Source organism: Anastrepha obliqua, chromosome 1, assembly GCF_027943255.1.
Source record: "Anastrepha obliqua isolate idAnaObli1 chromosome 1, idAnaObli1_1.0, whole genome shotgun sequence".
NCBI lineage: Eukaryota > Metazoa > Arthropoda > Insecta > Diptera > Tephritidae > Anastrepha > Anastrepha obliqua.
The window spans coordinates 2,007,645-2,031,377 of NC_072892.1; the positions used below are offsets into that span (position 1 = coordinate 2,007,645).

General features: G+C 37.3%; 1 protein-coding gene across 1 annotated transcript in view; it reads right to left on the reverse strand.

Annotated features, from left to right (window-relative positions):
- Window positions 1-6,830: 6,830 nt before the first annotated feature.
- Window positions 6,831-23,733, reverse strand: part of LOC129235517 (zinc finger protein rotund-like) — a 104,551-nt gene continuing 87,648 nt past the window's right edge. The window contains exons 4-6 of the mRNA XM_054869404.1: window positions 19,689-19,725; window positions 7,201-7,682; window positions 6,831-6,863 (exon numbers count right to left, since the gene is read on the reverse strand). Coding sequence (XP_054725379.1) covers window positions 6,831-6,863; window positions 7,201-7,682; window positions 19,689-19,725 — 552 coding nt within the window. The remainder of the gene's footprint in view (window positions 6,864-7,200; window positions 7,683-19,688; window positions 19,726-23,733) is intronic.

Sequence of the window (23,733 nt, forward strand, 5' to 3'; positions counted from 1 at the left end):
GTACAGCAGCTAAAGGCTGAACATTTTCATGTAGCTTTTCTTCAACCTTAACAAACGTTTAATTGTCGAACTGTCGATTCGCTATGCTATAAGGATATACTATACTATATCTATACTAATATTATAAAGAGGAAAACTTTGTTTGTTTGTTTGGTTATAATGAATAGGCTCAAAAACTACTCGACCGATTTTAAAAATTCTTTCACCATTCGAAAGCTACATCATCCACGAGTAACATGGATTATATTTTATTTTGGAAATAGGGCTCGAGATATAGGTCAAAACGTGGACCCGGCTAACCTTCGGATGTGTATCTAAATATACTAATATTATAAAGAGGAAAACTTTGTTTGTTTGGTTGTAATGAATAGGCTCAAAAACTACTGGACCGATTTTAAAAATTCTTTCACCATTCGAAAGCTACATCATCTACGAGTAACATGGATCATATTTTATTTTGCAAATAGGGCTCGAGATATAGGTCAAAACGTAGACCCGGGTAACCTTCGGATGTATGTGTATGTACAATATGGGTATCAAATGGAAGCTGTTGGTGAATGCTTTAGTCCAGAGTATTTTTCATGCCGCTCCGTGACTAGGGTCTCGAGATAGAGACCAAAACGTGGACCCTAGAATGTGTTTGTACAATATGGATATCAAATTGAAGCTGTTGGTGAATGCTTTAGTACAGAGTATTTTTCATGCCGCTCCGTGACTGGGGTCTCGAGATATAGGTCAAAACGTGGATAACGTTTGGTTGTGTATGTACAATATGGGTATCAAATGAAAGCTGTTGATAAGTGCTTTAATACGGGGTAATTTTCATACCTATTGATGACTAGGATCTGGAAATATATGCCAAAACGTGGACCCGCCGTGTCTTTGCACCGAATTAAACCAAACTTACACACATTGTTAAGGAGGTATTGAAGATGGTTTCCGTATAGTTTGGATACCTATTGGTAGATAGGGTCTCGAGATATAGGTCAAAACGTGGACCCGGGTAACCTTCGGATGTGTATCTATACTAATATTATAAAGAGGAAAACTTTGTTTGTTTGGTTGTAATGAACAGGCTCAAAAACTACTGGACCGATTTTAAAAATTCTTTCACCATTCGAAAGCTACATCATCCACGAGTAACATGGATCATATTTTATTTTGGAAATAGGGCTCGAGATATAGGTCAAAACGTGGACCCGGGTAACCTTCGGATGTGTATGTACAATATGGGTATCAAATGCAAGCTGTTGGTGAATGCTTTAAAAAAACAAAAAAATAAATAATTGGCGCGTACACTTCTGTTAGGTGTTTGGCCGAGCTCCTCCTCCTATTTGTGGTGTGCGTCTTGGTGTTGTTCCACAAATGGAGGGACCTACAGTTTCAAGCCGACTCCGAACGGCAGATATTTTTATGAGGAGCTTTTTCATGGCAGAAATACACTCGGAGGTTTGCCATTGCCTGCCGAGGGGCGACCGCTATTAGAAAAATGTTGTTTTTTTTTTTTTTTTTTTTATTATTGGTGAATGCTTTAGTTCAGAGTATTTCCATCCGCCCCGTGACTAGGGTCTCGAGATAGAGACCAAAACGTGGACCCTAGAATGTGTTTGTACAATATGGATATCAAATGAAAACTGTTGATAAGTGCTTTAATGGGTAATTTTCATACCTATTGATGACTAGGGTCTCGAAATATATGCCAAAACGTGGACCCGCCGTGTCTTTGCACCGAATTAAACCAAACTTACGCACATTGTTAAGTAAGTATTGAAAATGGGTTTCGTAAAGTTTGGTTGTAATTCGGAGCACTGGCAACCAACCATAATGTCGCTTACTTTTTTAACGCTTGGGGCGGACCTGAACTGTCAAATTGACAGTGTGAGTTACAATGTGTCAATATTTCTTTCTGATTTGGATATATTTACTCAAAAACAAATAGAAAAACAAAAAATATGCCAAAGCGCTTGAATAAAGAATAAAGAAATAAATAATATGAAAATCATATATTTTCTGTTCTAAACCATATCTATTCTATTTCAGTGTGCCCAGCGAAGGGGGCCGGGTTTGCTAGTATATATATATTGTGTATGTTGATGTTGTTCCGCAAATGAAGGAACCTACAGTTTCAAGCCGACTCCGAATGGCAGATATATATATGAGGAGCTTTTTCATGGCAGAAATACACTCGGAGGTTGGGCATTGCCTGCCGAGGGGTGACCGCTATTAGAAAAATGTTTTTCTTAATTTTGGTGTTTCACCGAAATTCGAACCAACGTTCTCTCTGTGAATTCCGAATGGTAGTCACGCACCAACCCATTCGGCTACGGCGGTCGCCTACTATAGGTAGGTATATCCGGCCTGGTGTTGCCTTGATGGAACACAACATCATTCATACTCGACAATTTCGCCAGATTCCGCTGGTGGACACAGCTAAGCTTTCATGATCGTTAATTCCAGCTTTTCGTCAAAAAGTTCACGAGATAAATGCAGAAAAACGTAAGCTTTTTTCCAAAAGACACAGCCAAGAGATTCTGAAGATGAATTCTACGTAGGTGGGTAGGTGAAATAGTTGGACAGTCTGGCACTCCCCAAGTAGGATTAAAGCGCGGTTTTGATACCATTATGAGACCTCCAACGGGCAGATATCTACAGCTAACCAGAGCTGTTGACGTAATGGAGAAGGTTGATGAGATTTATGTTGAGCACTGCCCCAGGCTGTTGATGAAAGGATTACCCAGAAACCTAAATCATCTAGCTGCCAAGCACGGACACTTATAGAGGAAGTGCTCAACAGTCTTTTTCTCTTCTTTTAACCCGATTGCACTTTGAGCAGCGATGGAAATAACGTAAAAGTCGATGGGAAGTAAGTGCAAAACAACATTAAGTGCAGTGATGCCCATACAAGCAGTCCTATGCGCTCTCCCCTGTTTAGTGATATTAGAGCGCTTCTGAAGAGCTTCCCACCAAACTAGGCAGCCGTGTGTTAAAATTGGCAGAACCACGAAATATCGGCAACTAAGTAATCGCCATCATTTAGTTTCTTGTTTTGCTGTTGTACCGACTTTGAGCTCATAAGCTAAAAACACCAAATCTAAATACCTTGAAACCATTAAAAGAGTTTAAACCTTTTGTGGCTGAGGCTACCTGAAGCTTTAATCAGTTCATGAGCTTTCTTCGAATGATCTCGTAACAGTTTCTCAGAGCACAATTATTTCCACTTTAAGCCCAATACAACATGTACTTTTCACATAGCCATTAAAAAAACTAACAACAATAAAAATTTTCTATTTCAGATCAGATCCAAATAAAATTTTTTTAACACTAAAAAATCTTCTAATAACATTTGTTGTGCGGCAGGGGGCGAAGGTATAAGTAATAAACTATGTAGTGCCAAAGATATGCTTTCAGCACAGATTGTGGTAACAGCTGGCAGGTGCAACAGATCACAGAAGCATTGGAGTTGCAGATGGTCAAGCTGCCGAGTGGTGCTAAACGGGACATAAGGGGCAAATATGCGCTCGCAGGCACATATCAATCGCTTGTTGTTGCATATGTATGCAAGAATGTTTGTGGCATGTACTTGTGTACCATATTTGCAGCCAGTCTTGAAATCCCTTCTGCTTGGTTGGCTCGGTTCACTACTTAATTGTGAACAGGCGTATTTCTTTTGTTGTTTTTGTATTTCGTGTGTCACTACCGTAAAGGATACTTTCCCACGCTTTGCAAATTAATTGTGCACAATCAGCCAATTTTGCTTTTGAATAACTTTTTTACTAAACAAAAAAATTATATTGAGTGTTAGAAATTTTTATTTTGATCTTTACCCGTTCCATAGCTTGTCTCTTTGTATACGATTGACACATCTTCCGATGATCAATTTTGCGCCACCTTGTAAATGAAATGTACTGCCACCTTTTTTTAAATTATTTTAAAATAAAATGAGTATTGCGGTTTTGAAGTTTCACTTTCGATTTAAGAGCGAAAAATGGAATCTTTAGTAAAAACAAAAACACGTTTTTATATTCTGACCGAATATGACGTGCCAAATGCCTCAAAACGCCAATAAGGAATTTTGTATTAACAATTTTTTACCAGTGTAATGAAACCATAGCGGCCGCCGTAGCCGAATGAGTTGGTGCGTGATTACCATACGGAATTCACAAAGATAACGTTGGTTCGAATCTCGGTGAAACGCCAAAATTAAGAAGAACATTTTTCTGATAGCGGTCGCCCCTCGGCAGGTAATGGCAAACCTCCGAGTGTTTTTCTGCCATGAAAAAGCTCCTCATATAAATATCTGCCGTTCGGAGTCGGCTTGAAACTGTAGGTCCCTCCATTTGTGGAACAACATCAAGACGCACACCACAAATAGGAGGAGGAGCTCGGCCAAATACCCAAAAAGGATGTACGCGCCAATTATATACACATATGTATATAATGAAACCATAGCATAAAACCAAAGCAGCCACACAAGAACTCCGCAAAGCCAAGAGCCTTATAAGACCTTTTACCTACAATAGGGAATTGCATAACATGCGTAAAGTAAACTTCTGGAAAATTGTAGGTTTTCTGACAGGTCACTATTACTTAAATTATCATCTCTCGAATGAGACAGAGTGTAGACTCTGTCTGGCGGCAAGGCAAGGCGGAAAATTTACTGAAAGAATTAACTTTCAACCAATTCCCAACCTGAGGCAGAGAGAGAAAAAACCGTTCTATCATTTTGCTGTTTCATGCCGGAGATGGTTATCGCACACCCGAATGGTTATCGATTACAGCGGACTAATATTAACTACTTCTAAAATATGTAGATCTTTTATGGCGAAAGGTCGACCACTGGGCACACTCAAGACACGAACTGATTATTATTATAAAACCAAAGCGAAATTTTTTTATGCTTTAAGTTTTAGTTCACATTTCCAACACATACATTTACCTATCGGTAAATGATGTCACTAGAAATATTATACAATACAAATTTTAAAAGCATACGGCGAGAACAAGTTTGTAGAAAACAAAATTCCGCTATTTTTGCAGAAAATGTTGTTCTAAGGGTTGAACGTGGCCATCATCCAGCCTACGTAATGGTTTGGTGGGGAGTGTCTTGTAAGGGCGTTGCATCTCTTCATTCAAAAGAAGTTAAGATCGGGGCAGAACTGTACCAGGAGGAGGTCTTAGAAGGCGTGGAGTAGCAGTTGAGGCGTACTCACTTCAATGGAGAGCGTTGGATCTCTCAGTAAAATTCCGCTCCAGCCCATAAGGCAAAACCACCCAGCAGTGGCTAAAAAACAATATTCCTGGGTTCATAGCCCAGAAGATTGGCCGTCTGGAAGTCCAGATCTGAATCGATTGGACTAGAGTTTAATCAGAAATGGATAACATGGCCTGTCGAAGACCGCACACAATTTTTTTAGGGTCTCAAACAATCTTTGGTTCGAGCAACGACGTCAATAACCATGGAAATCGTGCATGATGCAAAAGCTGAATGGCCTAATCCTTTGAAGGCTTGTTTAAAAACAAATGGTGACCATTTTGAATGAAAAATTAAAATTTGTGTTTATAATATTTCCATGATCATAAAACTAATTTCATTACGGCAGGACTGAACATATTTTATGGCAAATATTATTACTCAAACGAACGGGCACAGTATCAGGGTCAGCTCTGGGTCAAGTGATAAGCGGCTCAAAACCGATTGACTTACTAGCCTCCGAAAGGAAACAGTTGTGTGCATGAAAGAACGAGTGGATGTAAGAAAGTGTTAGCAAGCTTGAAATTAAGGACGAAACCATATGGCTATGGCAAGACTGCTGGAGCAATGAAACTCATAGCAGATGGACGGATAGACTAATAAAAGATGTCGCTTTATGGTACAGTAGGAAGTAAATTTTTATACAACCCAAATAGAAATGTCAGGGAGAAAGAATTAACCTCTAGCCTCTGAGCAAAAGAACAAAAACAAAATGCCAAATCAAGCTACGAAAATGGTAATCTGGCCACACTGATCACAAATTGCACTAAGGAGACATCACGCAAATCAGCTTATATTGTCAAATTCACTTAGAGAAAAAGTAGCCGTACCACGATAGGCACCACCTAATTATTCTCTCTATCGTCGATTTTGAAGTAAAGGGTGATCAGATTAGAGGTACTTTCTCCGATCAGGCGTGACTTGTGTCAAACTAAATACATCATTTTGTTTTCCAGTTTTTATTGACATCATGGAAATACTTACTCCTCAACAACGTTTACGAAAATTGATGATCTGTGCAAAGTGTTCATCGCGCGCTCTGCCCAACTTATGGTGTCCATAACTGTTCTGCAATGATTCCCATTTTTGGCTCAATGGCTACGTAAATTTACAAACAAAATTTCCGTATTTAGGCTGAAAAGTTACAATACCTGAAGCCATTCAAGAACATCCATTACATCCGATGAAAACAATCGCTTGGTGCGACTATATGGCCTATGGGCCAGAGGAATTATCGGCACACATTATATTTCTTCAAAGATCAAATCAGTTTGAATTTCGGCTGTTTTATTTCAGTTTAAAATCCGATACCTCTAAAATGATCACCCTGAATAACGTTTTAAGGGACAAGGTGTTCATTTTCAATTTATTTTCTGTGCATTTATGCGAAATGCCAACTGTGAATGAAAACTTGTCAAGGTACAGTATGGGATTCTTCATGGACTTCATGGACAAACTTTTCTTTTACGATCTGTTATAATCTTCTTTCTTACTTTGTATTCAGTCGCTTATTTGAAAGTTACATTTAAGTTGAGTTAATTTAAGTTCATCTTCACACGAAATTAGGCAAAAAATATTTTTAAGCATCGATTACATTTGATTCGTTGACCAGCTGACGCAAAGTAAAGTAAAAATAGGTGCAAAAATTCATGAAGCTTATCCAAGCAGGAATTAGAAGTCTTCGCGCACGTGCATACGGTGCATATGCCCTCAAGATGCCACTTATTTCAATACAGTAATTCTTAAAACCAGAATACTCCCGGAAAGTGTTAGCATGGACGCCATTCCAAACGTACATATTTTACTTGCATTTGCAGCGCAGCACAAGATATGTGCATACGTACATATATTTTTTCCTGCCCCAAAAAAGTTTGTTTTTATGTAGCACAACACTTTGCATATTAACTTTGGTAACAAAATTACTAAATTTTCTTGTCATTTGCACTCACCTGGGGACACATTTTGCACTGATATTTTCTGCCCGTGCCGCCGCCACTGCCTCCTATTGCTGCATTCATTTTACTCGCATTAATCGGTTGTGGTACAACCAGCAAAGCCGCCGCTGAAGCGCTATGATGATGAGCCATGTGATTGCCAGCTGTTGCCGCATGATGTGGCATGCCTCCAATACTCGCACCGCCAAGCCCAACGAGACCGCCACCACCAACACCACCGCTGCTACCCAAATTACCGTTTCCTGAGCCGATAAGTCCTAGACCGCCGGCACCGCTTACTAAACTTCCGCTTCCACCACCGCCTACACCATTACCTGCGCCTCCTGCAGGTGAACTGCTATTCGATGTGGCAACGGCACGTAGTGCGGCACTGGGGCCATAAATTGTGGCAGCTGTCGCCATGCTGGCGCTGTGATTACCCTGAGGTGTAACGGCACTGTGATGATCAATGAGGCGGCTGTCATCGAGGAAGTGACCTGGAAAAGGAAGCGCAGAGAAAATAGGAGAAGTGTCAAGAAAAAAGTTGAATATAAAATAAAAAATTGAGTTGTTAAGTTCTGCGGAGGGTACGCGAAGTGTTTTTCGAAAGTACACGTTTTGGTAGTAAAAGACAAGACACTTCGATGCATATTCGGAGAAAATTGCACCCCTGAACCATTCGTTCAAAGTATGCAAAGTGTGAAAGCCGTGAAAATTGGACATTGGCAAGCGATGTTATAGCCGACACTATGAAGAGGCTGAGGATGCTAGAAAGGCTTAGGCGTGGCAGCGGGGATTAGTTCGTCAAATTCCGCTATTAAAGGATTTCTCCCAAGGATGATAGATTTACCAACTGCAAACGGCACGCAACAATTGCCTTAGGAACTAACGAACAAAACTGTTCCTCTCGGCAATCAATTGCAGGGTTGAGAGATGGTATTGCTGATATAAGAAAAAATCAACACAGCCTACGCCCGTCTTACTTCCTTGCCATCTAAACAACGACTGATTGGACGGGTGTGAGAATATGAATGAAATGAGCAGCCCGATTACCACAATTTTGCCTCGGATGGCCAAACCTGGGAATTTATCGTCATTGGTAGATTCTGCATTTCGTAATACCGTTAACTGTAGAGTTTGTTGGCACATTTTTGCTTACCAACAAATTTGCTCTTTCCTTGCCTTTGCTCACATTGACCTAACCTCACTCTAATTTTGTTTATAAAAGCTAGATAGCCGACACTCTTCTTAACTATTTCTGCAATTGCAACGCGGCAAAGTTAGGCTTATTTTCCATTTCAATCGACGCAATCTCGCATCCTATAATATCATTCTCGAACACCTTATCAAGTGTCTCGCCAGAATATCCGGGTTTTCTACCAATTTAGAGGTACAGTATGCCCTGTTTTAAAAAACCTTGAGAGACGACAAAAAGATAGAGCCTGAACCCTGTAACGAATCTCATCAGATTAGTGAGTGAAATCTTAATTTGTTGTGATCGATGACGAGTCGTTGTTCTTAACTTGAGTTACACAGTGTTGGCCTCTGCAGTTAAATTTTCCACTCGATCTACATATAGAATGAGGGCACTATGAATGTTTTTCATTGGCAAACCAGTCTAATGGGCCATCCAGCTCTCACTTTGGAAATATTTTCCAAAGGACTACAAAACTGAAGCGTTCCATTTCTTTGACCAAAGGGTAATTTCTCCTGACTAGCAGTTAACTATAGGTATTCGACTAATGATTCAGAAAGGAACTTTTATTTGGATCACTCCATTTATTCTCTTCTTTCCAATCAACTACTAAAGCAAAACATCTCTGCCATAACCTGTGGTGACAGCGCATGTTAATTTAGTCAAAATAGATGCGCATATGGCGCAAAAACAACGAGTTAAGCTACAAAAAGTCGACAACAACTATCAGTGAAGCAAAAACCATATTAAATGAAAAAAGTTATCAAATTGTGAGAAAACTGAGCAAAAAGCAAAACGGGGTAGACACAACCCAATACAACAACAACAACAGCAGCAGGAGGAATAGCAACAGACTCAAATTATAATAAAATTGGCTGGCGGCTGCATGTTCCCATTGCGATGTTGATCACCAAAATCGCGATCAGCGTCGGCGATGTTTATCTGGCGCGTCGCCGTCGCCACCAGCGCCATTGATTCCACCTACGCCGTTACAGTAGCGATAGCGGTATATATATACATACATACATACATATGCACCATCTAAGTAGGCACATTCTTGCCACTGCAGTACAAATGGAGGAGCCACTACCTGGTGTTGACGTTATCGCTGCTGGTTGAGTCGATATTGGCACTCTATTGTGCATGTTGTTGCTTTTGTCATTGGCTGCTGTCAATGTAAGCTTGTCATTTGCTGTTGTTGTTACTGTGGCTACTGCTGTTGCTACTGTTGGTGGCGCTTGTTGCATGTTGCATGTTGTTTGCATTTCAGGAATTTATGTAAACATCTTGTAAAGCGGCTTGTCCCAGCTCATGTTTCCTACTATTTACACACAACAACAACTACAACATAACAAGAACACACGCTGCTCGCAGATTAAACTGGCACTTAAGCATGGATCTGTATGCAGACTTTTTTTATTTTTGCTTTGTTTTGTTTGTTTTCTTTTTTGTGAATAATCGCAACACATTTCGGGATAATGTTTTAAAGGTCAGCAAAGTCGCAGCAAAGAAGTTGCAGCGTTTCGATGTTGCAACATGGCGCTGGTGTTGCTGTCACTCGATTAAAATATTGCCATTTTTGTTGTTGTTGTCATTGATCTTGTTAATTGCTTACATTACTTGAAAGACTTAAATCTTTGCTTAATTTTTGGTCGCATTTTTTCCTCTTTTCTTGAATTGAGAAAAGATTTCTCGTTGTTTTTGTTGTTTGGCTTTTGGTGTGGCGTGGGGGTGTGCGTAGTGCCGTCAAATTGATGCTTATCGCGTTGATATTGTAATCAGATTAGTGGGCACTTAACTCGCCCCCAGCAACGCCAGAGACTTCAGAGATGCATACTTACAACCCGTAGCGGTGGCATGCAACATTAGCCAAACAAATAGTGAGTCATGCTGTAGATATTCGCTTGCTTGTGTGTACTAAGTACTAGAAAATGGGGTACAAAATCATTTGATTTTAATCTGCATCCTTATCGCCTCCGTTGAATCAACGCAAACCAAAAGATTTACAACAAAAAAGGAACAACTTACTTCAGCTGCTCCTTACGCAACAAAAAAATCACCAAGATAAGTAAGCAGAAAAAAATTCAACTGAGTGAAGTAAAATAAAACAAAAGAAGATAAAATAAAACAAAAATAGGTAAAATAAAATTTAAGAAATTAAATATCGAAATGTAAACTAAAACAAATAAAATTAAATCATCTCAAGTAAGACCAAATAGAATTCAAAAAAAAAAATAAATAAATAACATAAAAAAAGTAATAAAATTAAATAAGGCGAAATAAAAGGAAATCAGTAAGTTCAAGTGAAACAAGAACAATTTAAAAAGAAAAAAAAAATAAAATATAATGAAATAAAATAAAAGAAAATAAATTAAAGCAAAATAAAATAAAACGAAATATAGTAAAATTAGTAAAATAAATCAAATAAAATTTGTTCAAGGAAAATAAAATTATATAAAAAAACTGAATGAGATAAAATAAAGGTAAATAAATAGTATAAAATAAGAGATAATAAATTAAAGTAAAATTAAAAAACTAAAATAAAATAAACTTAAATATACAAAATAAAATAAGTTCAAGTAAAATAAAGTAATGTAAAAGAATTAATAAAATTAAATAAATTCAAGTAGAATAAAATAAAAGAAAAATAAATAAAATGCCCGCAAGGGCATCTCTCATAGAGAGTTGACGGGCATGACAACCCTGCGGCCCCTAGTCACGACCCCGCTCGAACATCCCTCACTGAGGGGTGCTGGAAGTAACGACTCCACGGCTCCGAAGATTCAGCGAAGAAGAAAACATACCGCTACAAATACCTAACATGCCGGCTGTGTGAATGCATGTCTGAAGGACACAGTTAACCCAGAAGGAAATCTGTAAACCACCTGGCAGAAGGTTTAAAATGCAAATACCCGTTTCAAAAAACGAAGAGCCGCATTACAGAGAAATCTAATGTTTGCAGCCGAGTGAGGATATTCGCTCAAGTGTCGCTAGAAGTCATGGTGCCGGCGAGGGCTCTGCTCATCGACATCAGATAGCAGAGTCGCCAGTGGTACAACAACAACAACACGAAAACCCCAACACTGCAACAAGTGTTTCTCAAGTTAATCTTGGGATCACAAGAGCAGGCCGTGTTAGACAGCGTATTCAGTGGACAACGGAAATGAATGAATATGTCCTGCGCTGCTACTACATATCTACAAATTGTGAAGAACCGGAGCACATGACGACCTATCGCGAGAGAATACCAGACCAGTTTCTAAGAAGATACAGACATCTGAATGGGAAGCTTACCGAAAATAGCCTTACTACAAGAAAAAAGCAAACTTCCAACACGATTATGTAAGAAAAGAAAAGCAAGAAGAAAATAACACCAGATATAACCGAGACACGCAGCCACCCGCCTCGGGTTGTAACGGTGGCCTTCCATGGTATGGGGCGCTGCTATGGTCGACAGGTTATTTGCTCCTATTCCTCTTTGGTCACCGCGCATGGCGACATGCGCAGCTCCCTGGACGGGACAAATGACCGTACGAACCAGATAATGAAAAAAATAAAAAAGAAATATCGGATATCGGCGAAAGACAGACGAATGCATCTATAGCAACGGACACACATACTAAGCGACAGGACGTACAATCGGTCATCCATGACAAACTGGGGATCGGGTCTTCCTCGGAAGATGAGCTCCTGGCCTCTAGCCGGAAAACAGTTGAGGGTAAAGCTGTGGGCCTCAGCATAAATTAACCGACAACATCCGCTAAAGTCATGGGGCAAAAGCGCGTTAATAAAGGCCAACCGAGGAATAAACTCTACCAGAGGTCTCTCGCTATCCTTGGCAGGATTCGTAAGAACGAGACCGAAGGTAAAGCTCATCCCAAAGAGGAGGCTGGCATTCCGAACCGCCAGAAAGACAGAAGCGAAAAAACATAACCGTTCGCAAGACGAAAACAAGAAAGCAACAAAGAAGCACAAGATCTCAGATCAGGGTGCGTTTGTCGCCAAACCTATTAAGCAATTCGGTGAGGTGGCACAGGACCATCTTCAAATGGCGCTTGTAGACGAACACTGTGAAATTAACAGCATTTTATGTGAAGAATAGAAAGGTTACAGGAAGCGCACAATGGGGTGTAAAGATCAGCTTATTATAAATACTGTAACCACAGGAGTAGCTTTGCGAAGAAGGCGAAATTTAAGCGTCGCGTTTATTGACTACAAAAAAGCTTTTGATTCAATGCCGTATGATTACCTATTAGAAATATTAAGAATATACAAAATCGATGCTGCCACTGCTGCACTCTTGGGCCGCATAATGAGCAAGTGGAAGACAAAACTGGTTTTAAATAGAACTGTTTCAAAACTGATTTCAATCAAGCATGGTATATTCCAAGGGGATGCATTAAGCCTCCTATGGTTTATATTGGTCTCAATCCACTTAGCAGGCTCTGACACATAAGCAAAAGGGCTTTACACTCAAAATAGAAATAAGAGAGCACACATTCAGCCATCTTCCGTTTGTTCATGACTTGAAACTTTACGCAAACAAAAAGCATAAGCTTCATGAGCTGATATAATAGATGTCACTAAAGCTTTAAAAGATGACGTGGGAATGGAATTTGGAACAGATAAGTGCAAAATAATACATCTGGCTAGAGGCTATTATTATAGACAACTTGCATAGCAGCGAATCTTATAAATATTTAGGATTTCTTCAACTTAAAGGAATCAACCACACACTAGTAAGGCAAGCCTCATTAACAAATTTGAAAGCTGTATTAAAAACTAGTCTGAACAGTGGAAGCAAATGCAAAGCACTTAACACCTGGGCCATACCTCTTTTGACTTACTCGTTTGGAGTAATAAAATAGTCTCATACAGATATCCTTCGAATTGAAACGCTGAAACGCACCGCTTTTACTAAGTTCCAAAGCCATTACCCTCAAAGCACTGAGGAAAGAATGTCGCTTCCTCGAAACTAACTACACTTTTCGCCAACGTCGAAGCTACGAACATATTTTCTTAGATAATGGAGGCAGTATGGCAGGACTTCCCAGTACTTGAGGGGGTTAAATCCCCAGCAGAAATGATCGCAGAATGGAAGGCAAAAACAATACACGGTGTCCATCCCAATTTATGGTTAAAAAAGCAAAAATCCTCCATCTTCCACCAACAACTTGCGATAAAACACCGTCCCTTACAAGAAGAAGTCTTGTATTTTAAATATGAACCAAAAGCAATATTGGAAAATGCAAATTTTAAACTGTACTGGGACAGATTTATTTCCACAGCTCATACACAGACCTGCTCTTGTGGTCCCAAGATTAACTTGAGAAACACTTGTCGCAGTGTTGGGGTTTTCGTGTTGTTGTTGTTGTGCCACTGGCGACTCAGATTTCCTTCTGGGTTAACTGTGTCCTTCAGACATGCATTCATGACGGCCGTCATGTTAGGCATTTTAGCTGTATGTTTTCTTCTTCCCTAAAATTTCGGAGCCGTGGAGTCGTTACTTCCAGCACCCCTCAGTGAGGGATGTCCGTGCGGGGTCGTGACTAGGGGCCGCAGGGTTGTCATGCCCGTCAACTCTCTAATGAGAGATGCCCTTGCGGGCATGGGCACATGTGCAATAGTTCGTAGGTTTTTAAATATTTAAACAATATTAATCGCATGGGTGTAGAACTTGGACTACGCTCCACCTGAGCACAATCACTTGAAAATTTTATTCGGGATGTGTAATCTCCGGCAATAGGCGAGATGGATTATAAAATAAAATAAAATAAAAACATAATAATTAAAAAAAAATTTAATAAAGTTAAATAAATTGAAAAAAATCAAATGAACTAATTCAAGTAAAATAAAATAATACAAAAACATTAATAAAATTAAATTGGAATTAAAATAAAATAAAACAAAGTATAGTAAAATAAGATAAATTAAAATGGAATAAATTAAATTCAACTAACATTACAAAAGTAATAAAAAATAAAAAGCAAAATAATGTAAAGTAATATAAAATAAAATAAATTAAAGTAAAATAAAATAAAGTGTATTAAAAAAAACAAAAGAAAATTAAAGTAAACTGAAAGGTTTTAAGAATAAAATAATTGAAAATGAGAATAATGTATGCTTTTGGTGGCATATACCGGTGACATCCACATTAACGGCTTCAATAAACGCCTGCCTTTTTTAGTTCTGCCTCCGGTCAACAAACAAAAAGATTGTGCACTTGCGTCTTGGCAACCACGTCTTAGTTACTAGTTGAATATAATTTTGAAGTAGTAAAAGATTTGTTTACTTGTGGATTAAGAAATTATTACATATACAATCAACATCCGACGAAGCGGCCTTTGGAGGCTTTGAGAAAGATTTAGCAAAAAATGCGAAATTTTCGTGCTTGGTGTTTGTTTCTTTTTTATTTTAAATCTAACCAAACTGTATAGTAAGTTTAAAAAAAATTTATAATTTGAAAAAAAAATGCTAAAAAGGCATTAGTGCTCTTGAAAATTCGTTTATTCTTATAATGTTTGATGTTTGGAATGTGCAAATCTCATTTTTTGCCTCTTTTGAGGTTATGCAAGAATATTGGATCCTCTGCTCTCAACTCTTCTTAACATTTAAAACCTTCTTGCAAATTTTACAAAGCCTTTGAATTTACGGAATACGAACACCATAGAGGAGTATTCATAGTAAAAATAATATTATAAGAATACCAGATAATACTGTAGAAACCATAACGATCTTTTTGAAAACGTAGTGCCTTATCTTTTTACATAACCTCAATTGTAGCAAAAAAGTCTTTTTCAGCCTTTTTTTAGAAATTTGTTTCACATATGATTTAAATACAAAAATGCGGGATATTATACATAACCATAGCACATTAAAAAAGAAACGCACACATTAAAGAAAATTTGGCACGCATAAAAAGCTATTTAAGTAATTCAATAAAAATTTGGTATTTTGTTTTCCTTAAATGGCCATTTTATTAATTTTTTATATCCAAAACTAGGTAACATTGCAGTTACGAGAGAGAGAATTTTGACTGCTCGAAGGAGAAGAAGAAAAATAAACTAGGAAGAAAATATAATGAAAGCGAAGAAATGTTACACACGAATAAGCACCAACAGCAACAATAATCGCAGTCGCCCACAATGTGACCAGATGATAAAACAAAGGAAACCCGAGAGATTATTGAACTACTTTTTAAGAAGTTTTTATTTTACATAATTGTAAAGATCGCATTTCAATTAAAAAAGAAAATGTGAGGAAGAAAAAATTAAACCTCTGACCTTGGAGCAAAATACAAAGCAAATGCTATTTCAAGTTACGAAAATGGTAGTCTAGTCAAGCTGGTCACCAATTGCACCAGTGCGGCGTCACGAAAATCAGCAGAAATTGTTAAATACGCTGAAAGCAAAGTAGCGGTACCACCTCATTTTTCTCTCTGTCGTGCATAGTAGACCGGAGTGAAATACGTAAATTTTTTCAAATCATATCGTAATAGCAGGGAAAAGTTGCTACATATCAATACAAATTCAGGAAAAAAAAAGAAATTTCAAATCGGTTAATATCTTCCGTTCGCGCATTGCATTTAAAATTTACAAATTTTATAATAAATTGAACAAATATTCGAAAAATTGTAAGAGGTGGAAATGATGTTAGATAAAGTTCATTTTTTGTAGACTATTACAACATCAGGTATAGTTTGAAAAGAAAAACGTCTACCGCTCTATCAAAGCCCCTACAGCCCCTGAAAAGAAGTGGAAAATGTCATTTTTTGTATAAATTTACGTAATTGCGGGTGGTTAGTTTCTCTATTTTAATTTTTGTATAAGTCTTCTTGAGTATATAAGTAGAATAAATTATTCCCCTCTTAGCGCGCCCACTAACCACACTATCTTAAAGAAGTTTTGTACAGCTCTTGGCCCGCCCTTTTTGGACGACTCAGAACTCACCGCGTGAAGGTGACTGTACTACGAGTTCCACCCACTCCCTTCCCAACCAACCAACCAAAGATGAAAAATTATTTATTCGGGAGTGGCAAAGTCTGCTTTAGTGTCAAATTGAGGCATAACTGTGCGAGAAGTGAGTGCTGCTCTTATAAACCCATCACGTCTCTCGTTCCCATACACTTTTGAGGACGCTTGAGTTACTAGTTTTACGCAACGCTCCACAGTTTGCGTATGGCATGGAATATTTGTTAAATCTATGGTTAATTTAGGTTTTTATTTATCAGAAATTAATTGCAAGATATCTTTAGAAGAAAGGCTGTCTAAAATTGGGGGGCAGGTAAATTTCATTTCAGACCAATTAATTAACTCAAAATATTCATTTGCTTCAAAGTTCAGTTTAGGAACCAAAAAGTTTCTAATATTTTTGTCTTTTGAAGGGATTTCTTTTATTTTCAGAACTCGCCTCAATCCAAGATCGCGGACATGCTCTCTGTCATCTACCACCATCGAGAGAAGAATGTTTTCTGGATGGGCAAAAAAGGAATTTGTTTGAATAACCTTATGAACTACTGCCTGGACTTCTGAAGATAAGATTCTACATTTTTTAATACATTCTAAAATATGTTTAGGTCCGTCAACTATTGACGAATTTGTTTTGATTTCGAACCATAGAGGTGCGTATACAGTCAAAATGTATTTTACAATTTGAATGAGATTTTTAGATGGCTCCTGCAAAGAAATGTATAATCGTAGGAACCTGTTTGCAATTGTCAACCAACGAGAGTGTGATATTGGTCCCGGATCTCGATTTGCTAGATCTGGGGAGCAAAAACCAGCATCAATAGCAATGGCAATGTCATGTAAGTATTTCTGATCTTTACTTAAGCTTATTGCGACAAGCGTTCGTGGAAGAGAGCATTCAATCCTCTGAAAAGCAACCATGGACAAAGATTCACATTTAGCCAGCTGTTTGCCAAGAAGCCCACTGAAAGACTGAGGACCTGTTGTTTTACCATCAAGTATTTCAACTAGATGCCTCAGAGGTAATTCATTAAAATGGAGGAGACAGATAGCCCATTGTAGTGGTCTTTTTAAACGCGTTTCAATGAATTTTATTGCACCATTCTTCCACCCAGTATTTGTTGACGTACCATCACATCCAATCACTACAACATTAGATTGATTTATACCATTTTCTTCAAAATAATTTACAATGCTGTATGCTGTGTCCTTTCCACTTTTTGAAGTAGGTACTAAATGACAAAGGTACTTTGAGCCTGGTTCTGCTATTACTGAAATGTGCTCTTCTTTTTTATAGATTGATAACGTTTGTTTCCTTTTTCAACTAAAACTAAAGTGTCATCCATCCTGCCATCAAAATACACACACATCGGATCGTTTAATTGCTCTATTGCATTCCCCGCTTCGATAAGTTTTAGTCTACATTTTTCTTTTTCTCTTCTCATTTTGCTTCGATCAACAACAAAAGAAGTATCTTTGTCCGTTGTAAGACCAACGTCTTTAAATGCACTAGACACAATAGCTGCTGCTGCTCTATCAGATACTCCAAAACGATCACTTGTTAAGGCCGTTGCTGGAAGTGATAAGCGCATCTGTGCATTTTTTGAACTTGCTGACTGAGAGGAAATAGAGCGTGGGGTCTGAAAATCGGGATCATTCTTATCATTGTCAACTTCAGGAGTTATCTCTGTTTCAGAATCAATACTACTACAAGAAGGTCCAGGTAAGTTGGTCTGACTTAAGTGACGAGCTTTTCTCTGCAATTTTAATGTAAGCTTTTGAGTTTCTTTGGTATCTACTGTCCCAATCTTTCCTTGTCCGAGATATCTTTGAGCATATAGAAATTTGATTTCTAATGGCGGTATCTTTCTATCTTTAGGGCATGTGCAGTTGATAGTTACCGGCCTGGGACAAATACACTTGTCAAAGCTTCTTTGACAAAAGCAATTGAGTGTCATCTCGCACTTGCAGGACGAAATGTCAAATAATGTACTTGAAGATTGTTCAATAAAATCATTGTACTTCTTTTGTTTCTCAGGTGTGTCTTTGTCCCTTGAATAAGATTTACGAAGAGTGTAGTATCGATCATGTAGATGTTTAATCTTTTGTACAACTCTTGTGTGGGAAACTATTGGAATCGAAGCCTTGGAATAAAGGGACTCAGTCTGATGAGCTACAGTATCTGCTACAACTGTGAAGCTTAACTTCTGACCAGAACTGGCAGCAGATGATTCTACTGACATTTTGTACCTCACTTCTTGCCAACATTGTATAATGTCGGTATTAGTGGGAGGGACCGATGACAGCAGTGGTTTAGGTGCACCAAAAAATGGGCAGTGTATGTCCTTACGAGTAAGAGACATGAATAAAATGTTTCAAGAGATTTAATGTTAAGTAATTGTGTAAACTATGTAATTCAAAAGAACATCGAATAGAATTTTTTTTGACCAAACAGCGCTGTTCGACAAGAGTGAAAGCAGAACTGGTAATGACCAGAGAGTACTGGCTCTTCCGTTCACTTCGTTTATCGGTATGCCAGAATCAAAAGCAAAATGAAAAGAAAGACGATGGAATACAAGTAACCATATGGAAGACGATCTAAAGCACAGACGTGTTGTAGTAGCCGTAAGCCGCTTTCACGCAAGCCTCATTTGGCATAGGCTTCCTTAGTAGATTTGGTGTAAAATTGGTAAAAGTTAATCGCTCAGAACCACAGAAATGGATAGATTAGTAAATTAAAAATCTACTACTCAATGCTGAAAGTGCTATGTATAAAAAGGGAGCTCGATCTTTAATCATTTACAACTTCTACAAGTTTTCGTAAATCAGCTAGATTTGGGATAAAATTTGTAAATTTTAAATGCAATGCGCGAACGGAAGATATTAACCGATTTGAAATTTCTTTTTTTTTCCTAAATTTGTATTGATATGTAGCAACTTTTCCCTGCTATTACGATATGATTTGAAAAAATTTACGTATTTCACTCCGGTCTAGTGCATAGTGGAGCGAATAAAGCTCCAGCGGCTATGGCTTAACTATTTTACACAAGCGATGCAGGGCTGAAAGTATTCGATGCCGTTTGCACCAACTGGTGTGGGCAAAGGCAAACGAGGACAGCCTTTGTGTTGGAGAGATCAAGTGGAGTAGGATTTGGATGTTCTTCGCCCTGTTTTTCGGATTGAAGGCAGTTGTGGAAATGAGATGAAATTGATAATTAATAAACTACGCCAATTAATAAGAGGAAGAATAAAGAAGCATTAATAATTGAAAATCTAAGTTGATTTTACGTCTGCTTATATTTTATTTGCCTGTACTTAAAATATAAAAATTTGATTCTTACCTTTTTGCAAATTGCTGTGATGGTCATTCATCTTGGCCTGCAAGTGAATAAAATAAACAAAAACAAACGAAGTTAGTAAAATGTATATTAAAATAAAAACAATTCGAAGAAACATCATCATTAAATTCATTGTAACAAAATAAACTCTTATCGCTCAGCAGGTTTAATATTTGTGTTGTAAAATTATAAAAAATAATCCGAGCTTGCAAATATTTGCATCATTTGCTCTCTCTGAAATTAAAATTCTTCTATTCTTGTTGTTTGTGTACCCTTGCCACAAGTAATGAGAGACTTTAATGAGATTTTTAAATTTTGCATACGCACTTGCATGCGTGTATGTACGTGCATGTAAGTGTTTCTATATATAACTCAGAGACACAAATAAAACAAAGCTATTGGAGAACATGGTTTTGCAAGCTTTATCAGTTTGTGTTCTCATTTGAAAGCAAGGCAAATGTTTTTTTCTCTATTTTTCAATACTTATTACAGCTGAGTTAGGTAGTCCGAGGATTTGCACAAAAATAAAGTGACCAATAACTCATTTTAGGTCTTTATAGGGGACATAATGGGATATTCACAGATTCTGTTTGTGCTTTCTTTGTTATTTACATTTGTTTCACCAAAGCTGCACCCAATTTTAGTGCAAAAAAATTTTGATTCTGCAAAATGATCAAGAAAAAATTAATTAAAAAAAGGCTTGAACCCTTAAAGGGTAATGTTTTTTTACATAATTCAGGACGGGCATACATAATCTTCGTCGTATTGTCTAAAAGTACGTTGAAGTTTGCAGTGATTAGCAATAAATCTACAAATTTAATCTACCCGTTCACATATGGCAAATAAGCTGCAAGATTGACAATCAACTGTCAAGATTGGTTTGAAAAGTTTTTCTTCATAGAAATTGGTTTAGCGGAATATTTTAGTATTTTTGGTTTGTTTATGTACTATGAGAAGCAATAGTTAATTTAATTCCGCAATTTGCTACTGCTATTCATAGACAGTTGGGGGAAATCCGTAAACGACGTTTACTGAGGTTGTAAGAAGTTATGGCAACAGTCCGCATGCGAATTATTATTACTTCATTTCTTTCCATATTTCCTTCCTTCAATTCTTATTGGAAGAGATATGGCGTGCTCCAAGTTTTTGGGAAAAAACTATCTTCACAGCCGCAGTTAGTTAAAGGCGTTAAAGATGAAAATAGAGGAGCTTGGGTCAAGTCGTGTGCAACTATACAACGCCGATGAATTCGGTTTATACTGGAAACTTTTGCCACAAAAGACGTATGTGTAATCGTTAGAAAAAACTGCCTCAGATGCAAAGATGGAAAGCAAAGAGCAACTTTCTTGTGTTGTTCAAATGCGTTAGGATCTCATCAACTCAAGGCTCTTGTTTTAAAGGTTTTGACTGCCCAGTTTATTTGACTGCCCTATTTTTAAAGATTGATTCCGCCGTTCATTCATACCTGAGGTAAGCTTTCATATTTTTTTTTTCAGTAGGTAAAACTCATAAAATTTATTTGGGTTTTTGATGGAAAATGGATTACCAATGAAAGCTCTCCTTTTAATTGGCAACGCTTCATCGCATCCACCCGAGGATGAACTAATAACTGAAGACGGCTGCATATTAACAATGTTTATGGCACCAAATATCACCCCTCTTATACAACCTATGGATCAAAATGCCATCAGGATTACGAAACTTTACTATAGAAACAGTCTTTTGGCTTCTGTTGCAGCAAAAGGGTTTGATTTGCTTGAGGCTCTAAAGCAAATGACGCTTAAGGAAGCGATTGCTACCTTGGAATCTGCATGGAGCAACGTAGATGCTGTTGTGCTATCCAAATGCTGGAGCAATGTCTTAAGTACGATAGAAAATCAAGAGGATCCTGAATATGACATTCCTTTGAGTGTTCTTCGAAGCAACTTAATTATGAATGTAAGGGGTTTGGAGGAAGGTGCAGCCAATCTTTTGTCACACTTGAGACCTGAGGTTTGTGTTTTAGAACCGTTAGTTAAAGAAGTTTGTTTTTTATTTTTTAAATTTCACTTTGGGTTGAATTCACTGCTTTCAACGATAGAGAATGGAACGATGATGCTATTGAATGCAATGACAATGAAATACAGGAAATTTCCGACGATGATGATGACTGTTCTGTGAAGCCGGAAAAGACGATTACATCAAAGGAAGCTATTGACATACTTAGTAAAACTTTGGAATGGGCTGAGACTGAAATGGTTGATAAATGGGACTCAAATGTGTTGAAGAAGCTAAGGGAACAGGCAGTTTTTAAGATACTTGAACAAAAGAAACAACAAAAACGGATTACTGATTTTTTTTTCGACATCAACTCAATTTTTTTTTTTAATTAACCCTTTCAATACGGATTTTTTTAAGGGGAAAAAATATTTAACCATGAAAAGTTATTACTAGTGATCTAAATAGTATGTCCTCTTGTATAAATAAAGAAATTATTTCTAGGAATTGAGAAAATGTCCTGGGAAAACATTGTCCCACCCGTAATGAACACTCAGTAGATCTATAATTGTCGTTTTTCCACTTACTGACCTAGCACGTGCTACGATTTAACTGCGAATGCAAAACATGTGTAGAGAAAAATACAAAGTATAACGGGTCATAAGGAGCATAATTGATGGTATATCTCGTAAAAAACTGATGGGAAGAAAATACATAGCGATGCAAAGAAATATTTGGCATTTAGTAAAACGAAAACATTCATTGGGACGTATGTGTCCCGTTAGTATTGAAAGGGTTAAACAAAGCTTGAATTTAAGTATGAAAAACTTTTTGACTGTAACTAATTTTTTATTTGTTAAATGTAAAAAAATGAATAAACAACGTTTCTTTTGCGGTTTTAAATAAAACAAAAATCTCTCAAAACTAATTAAATAGAATATTTTTCAATGTAGTTAGTTGCCTTTCGTAAATATGAACAATCTCCCAAAACTGAACAGGTCTGATTTTAATTAGTTAGTATTATCGCGAGTGCATTGTACTTTAAAGTTTCTCTTTACAATCGTAATAAAAATTATCGATAAGGCAGAAAACGCAGGATTGTACTGAAAACGGCTTCTTTATATTCTAAGATCATTTTGTATTCTCGGATTTCGGGAGAGACATTTTTTATGGATAATGTAGCTTTTGAATTACGGATTGGGAGTTTAGCTTTTAAAAGTAGATAATCTGGTTATATGTGAACCATTTTCTTTTTCGATATCTTTTTTTATAGTGTCCTTATTTTTTAAGCTTTTTTTTATATACATATTTGTAGCCGTTTGCTCTTCACTCCATTTGTTTTACTTTTTTTTTGAAACATGGAAAAAGAACAACAGTGTTAAGGGTCAATATGCTTATAGGAAGCCTAATTTTTAACTTTAGATAAAAAAGCTAAGTTGAGTTAGACAATCAACATTTTTAATTACAATTAAACTTTTAAACTGTTCGGTTAAAAATTGCGCGAGTTGTGCCGCCTACCAATTTGGAAGGCCTGGTTCCGAGAAAAACGCCTTCAAAATTGATCGCTGGTCGCCTCAGAACAACAAACCTTGAGGGGAGCCAAGGAGTTAAGGAAAGTTGATGAGTTTTAAAAATGAAATATACAACTAAAATATTTTGTAAAACAAGTAAAATAATAGTAAAACTAAAACACTATACATTTATTCCACTATGAAATTAATTCCACCAAATTCACAGAGTTAGGAATAACACTTTTGAAGACATCGATAAAAAACGAACGTGTGAAGCAGCATTTCTCGAAAATATACAAACACTCTTAACTTATATAAAGGGTGTTTTTTTAGAGGTTAGGTTTTCAAGTTGGCACTACTTTTTTCGTAGATGGTCTTTTTGACAGCTGTCACTTGATTTATGCTCAGTTTGGTTTGCCATTTCATAATGAATAGACTTACACCTGAATAACGTTTGCAAATCGTGCAAATTTATTACGAAAATAATGGTTCGGTTCGCGCGACGCATCGAAGAAAATTTTGTTCAGCGATGAAGCTCACTTTTGGTTGAATGGGTATGT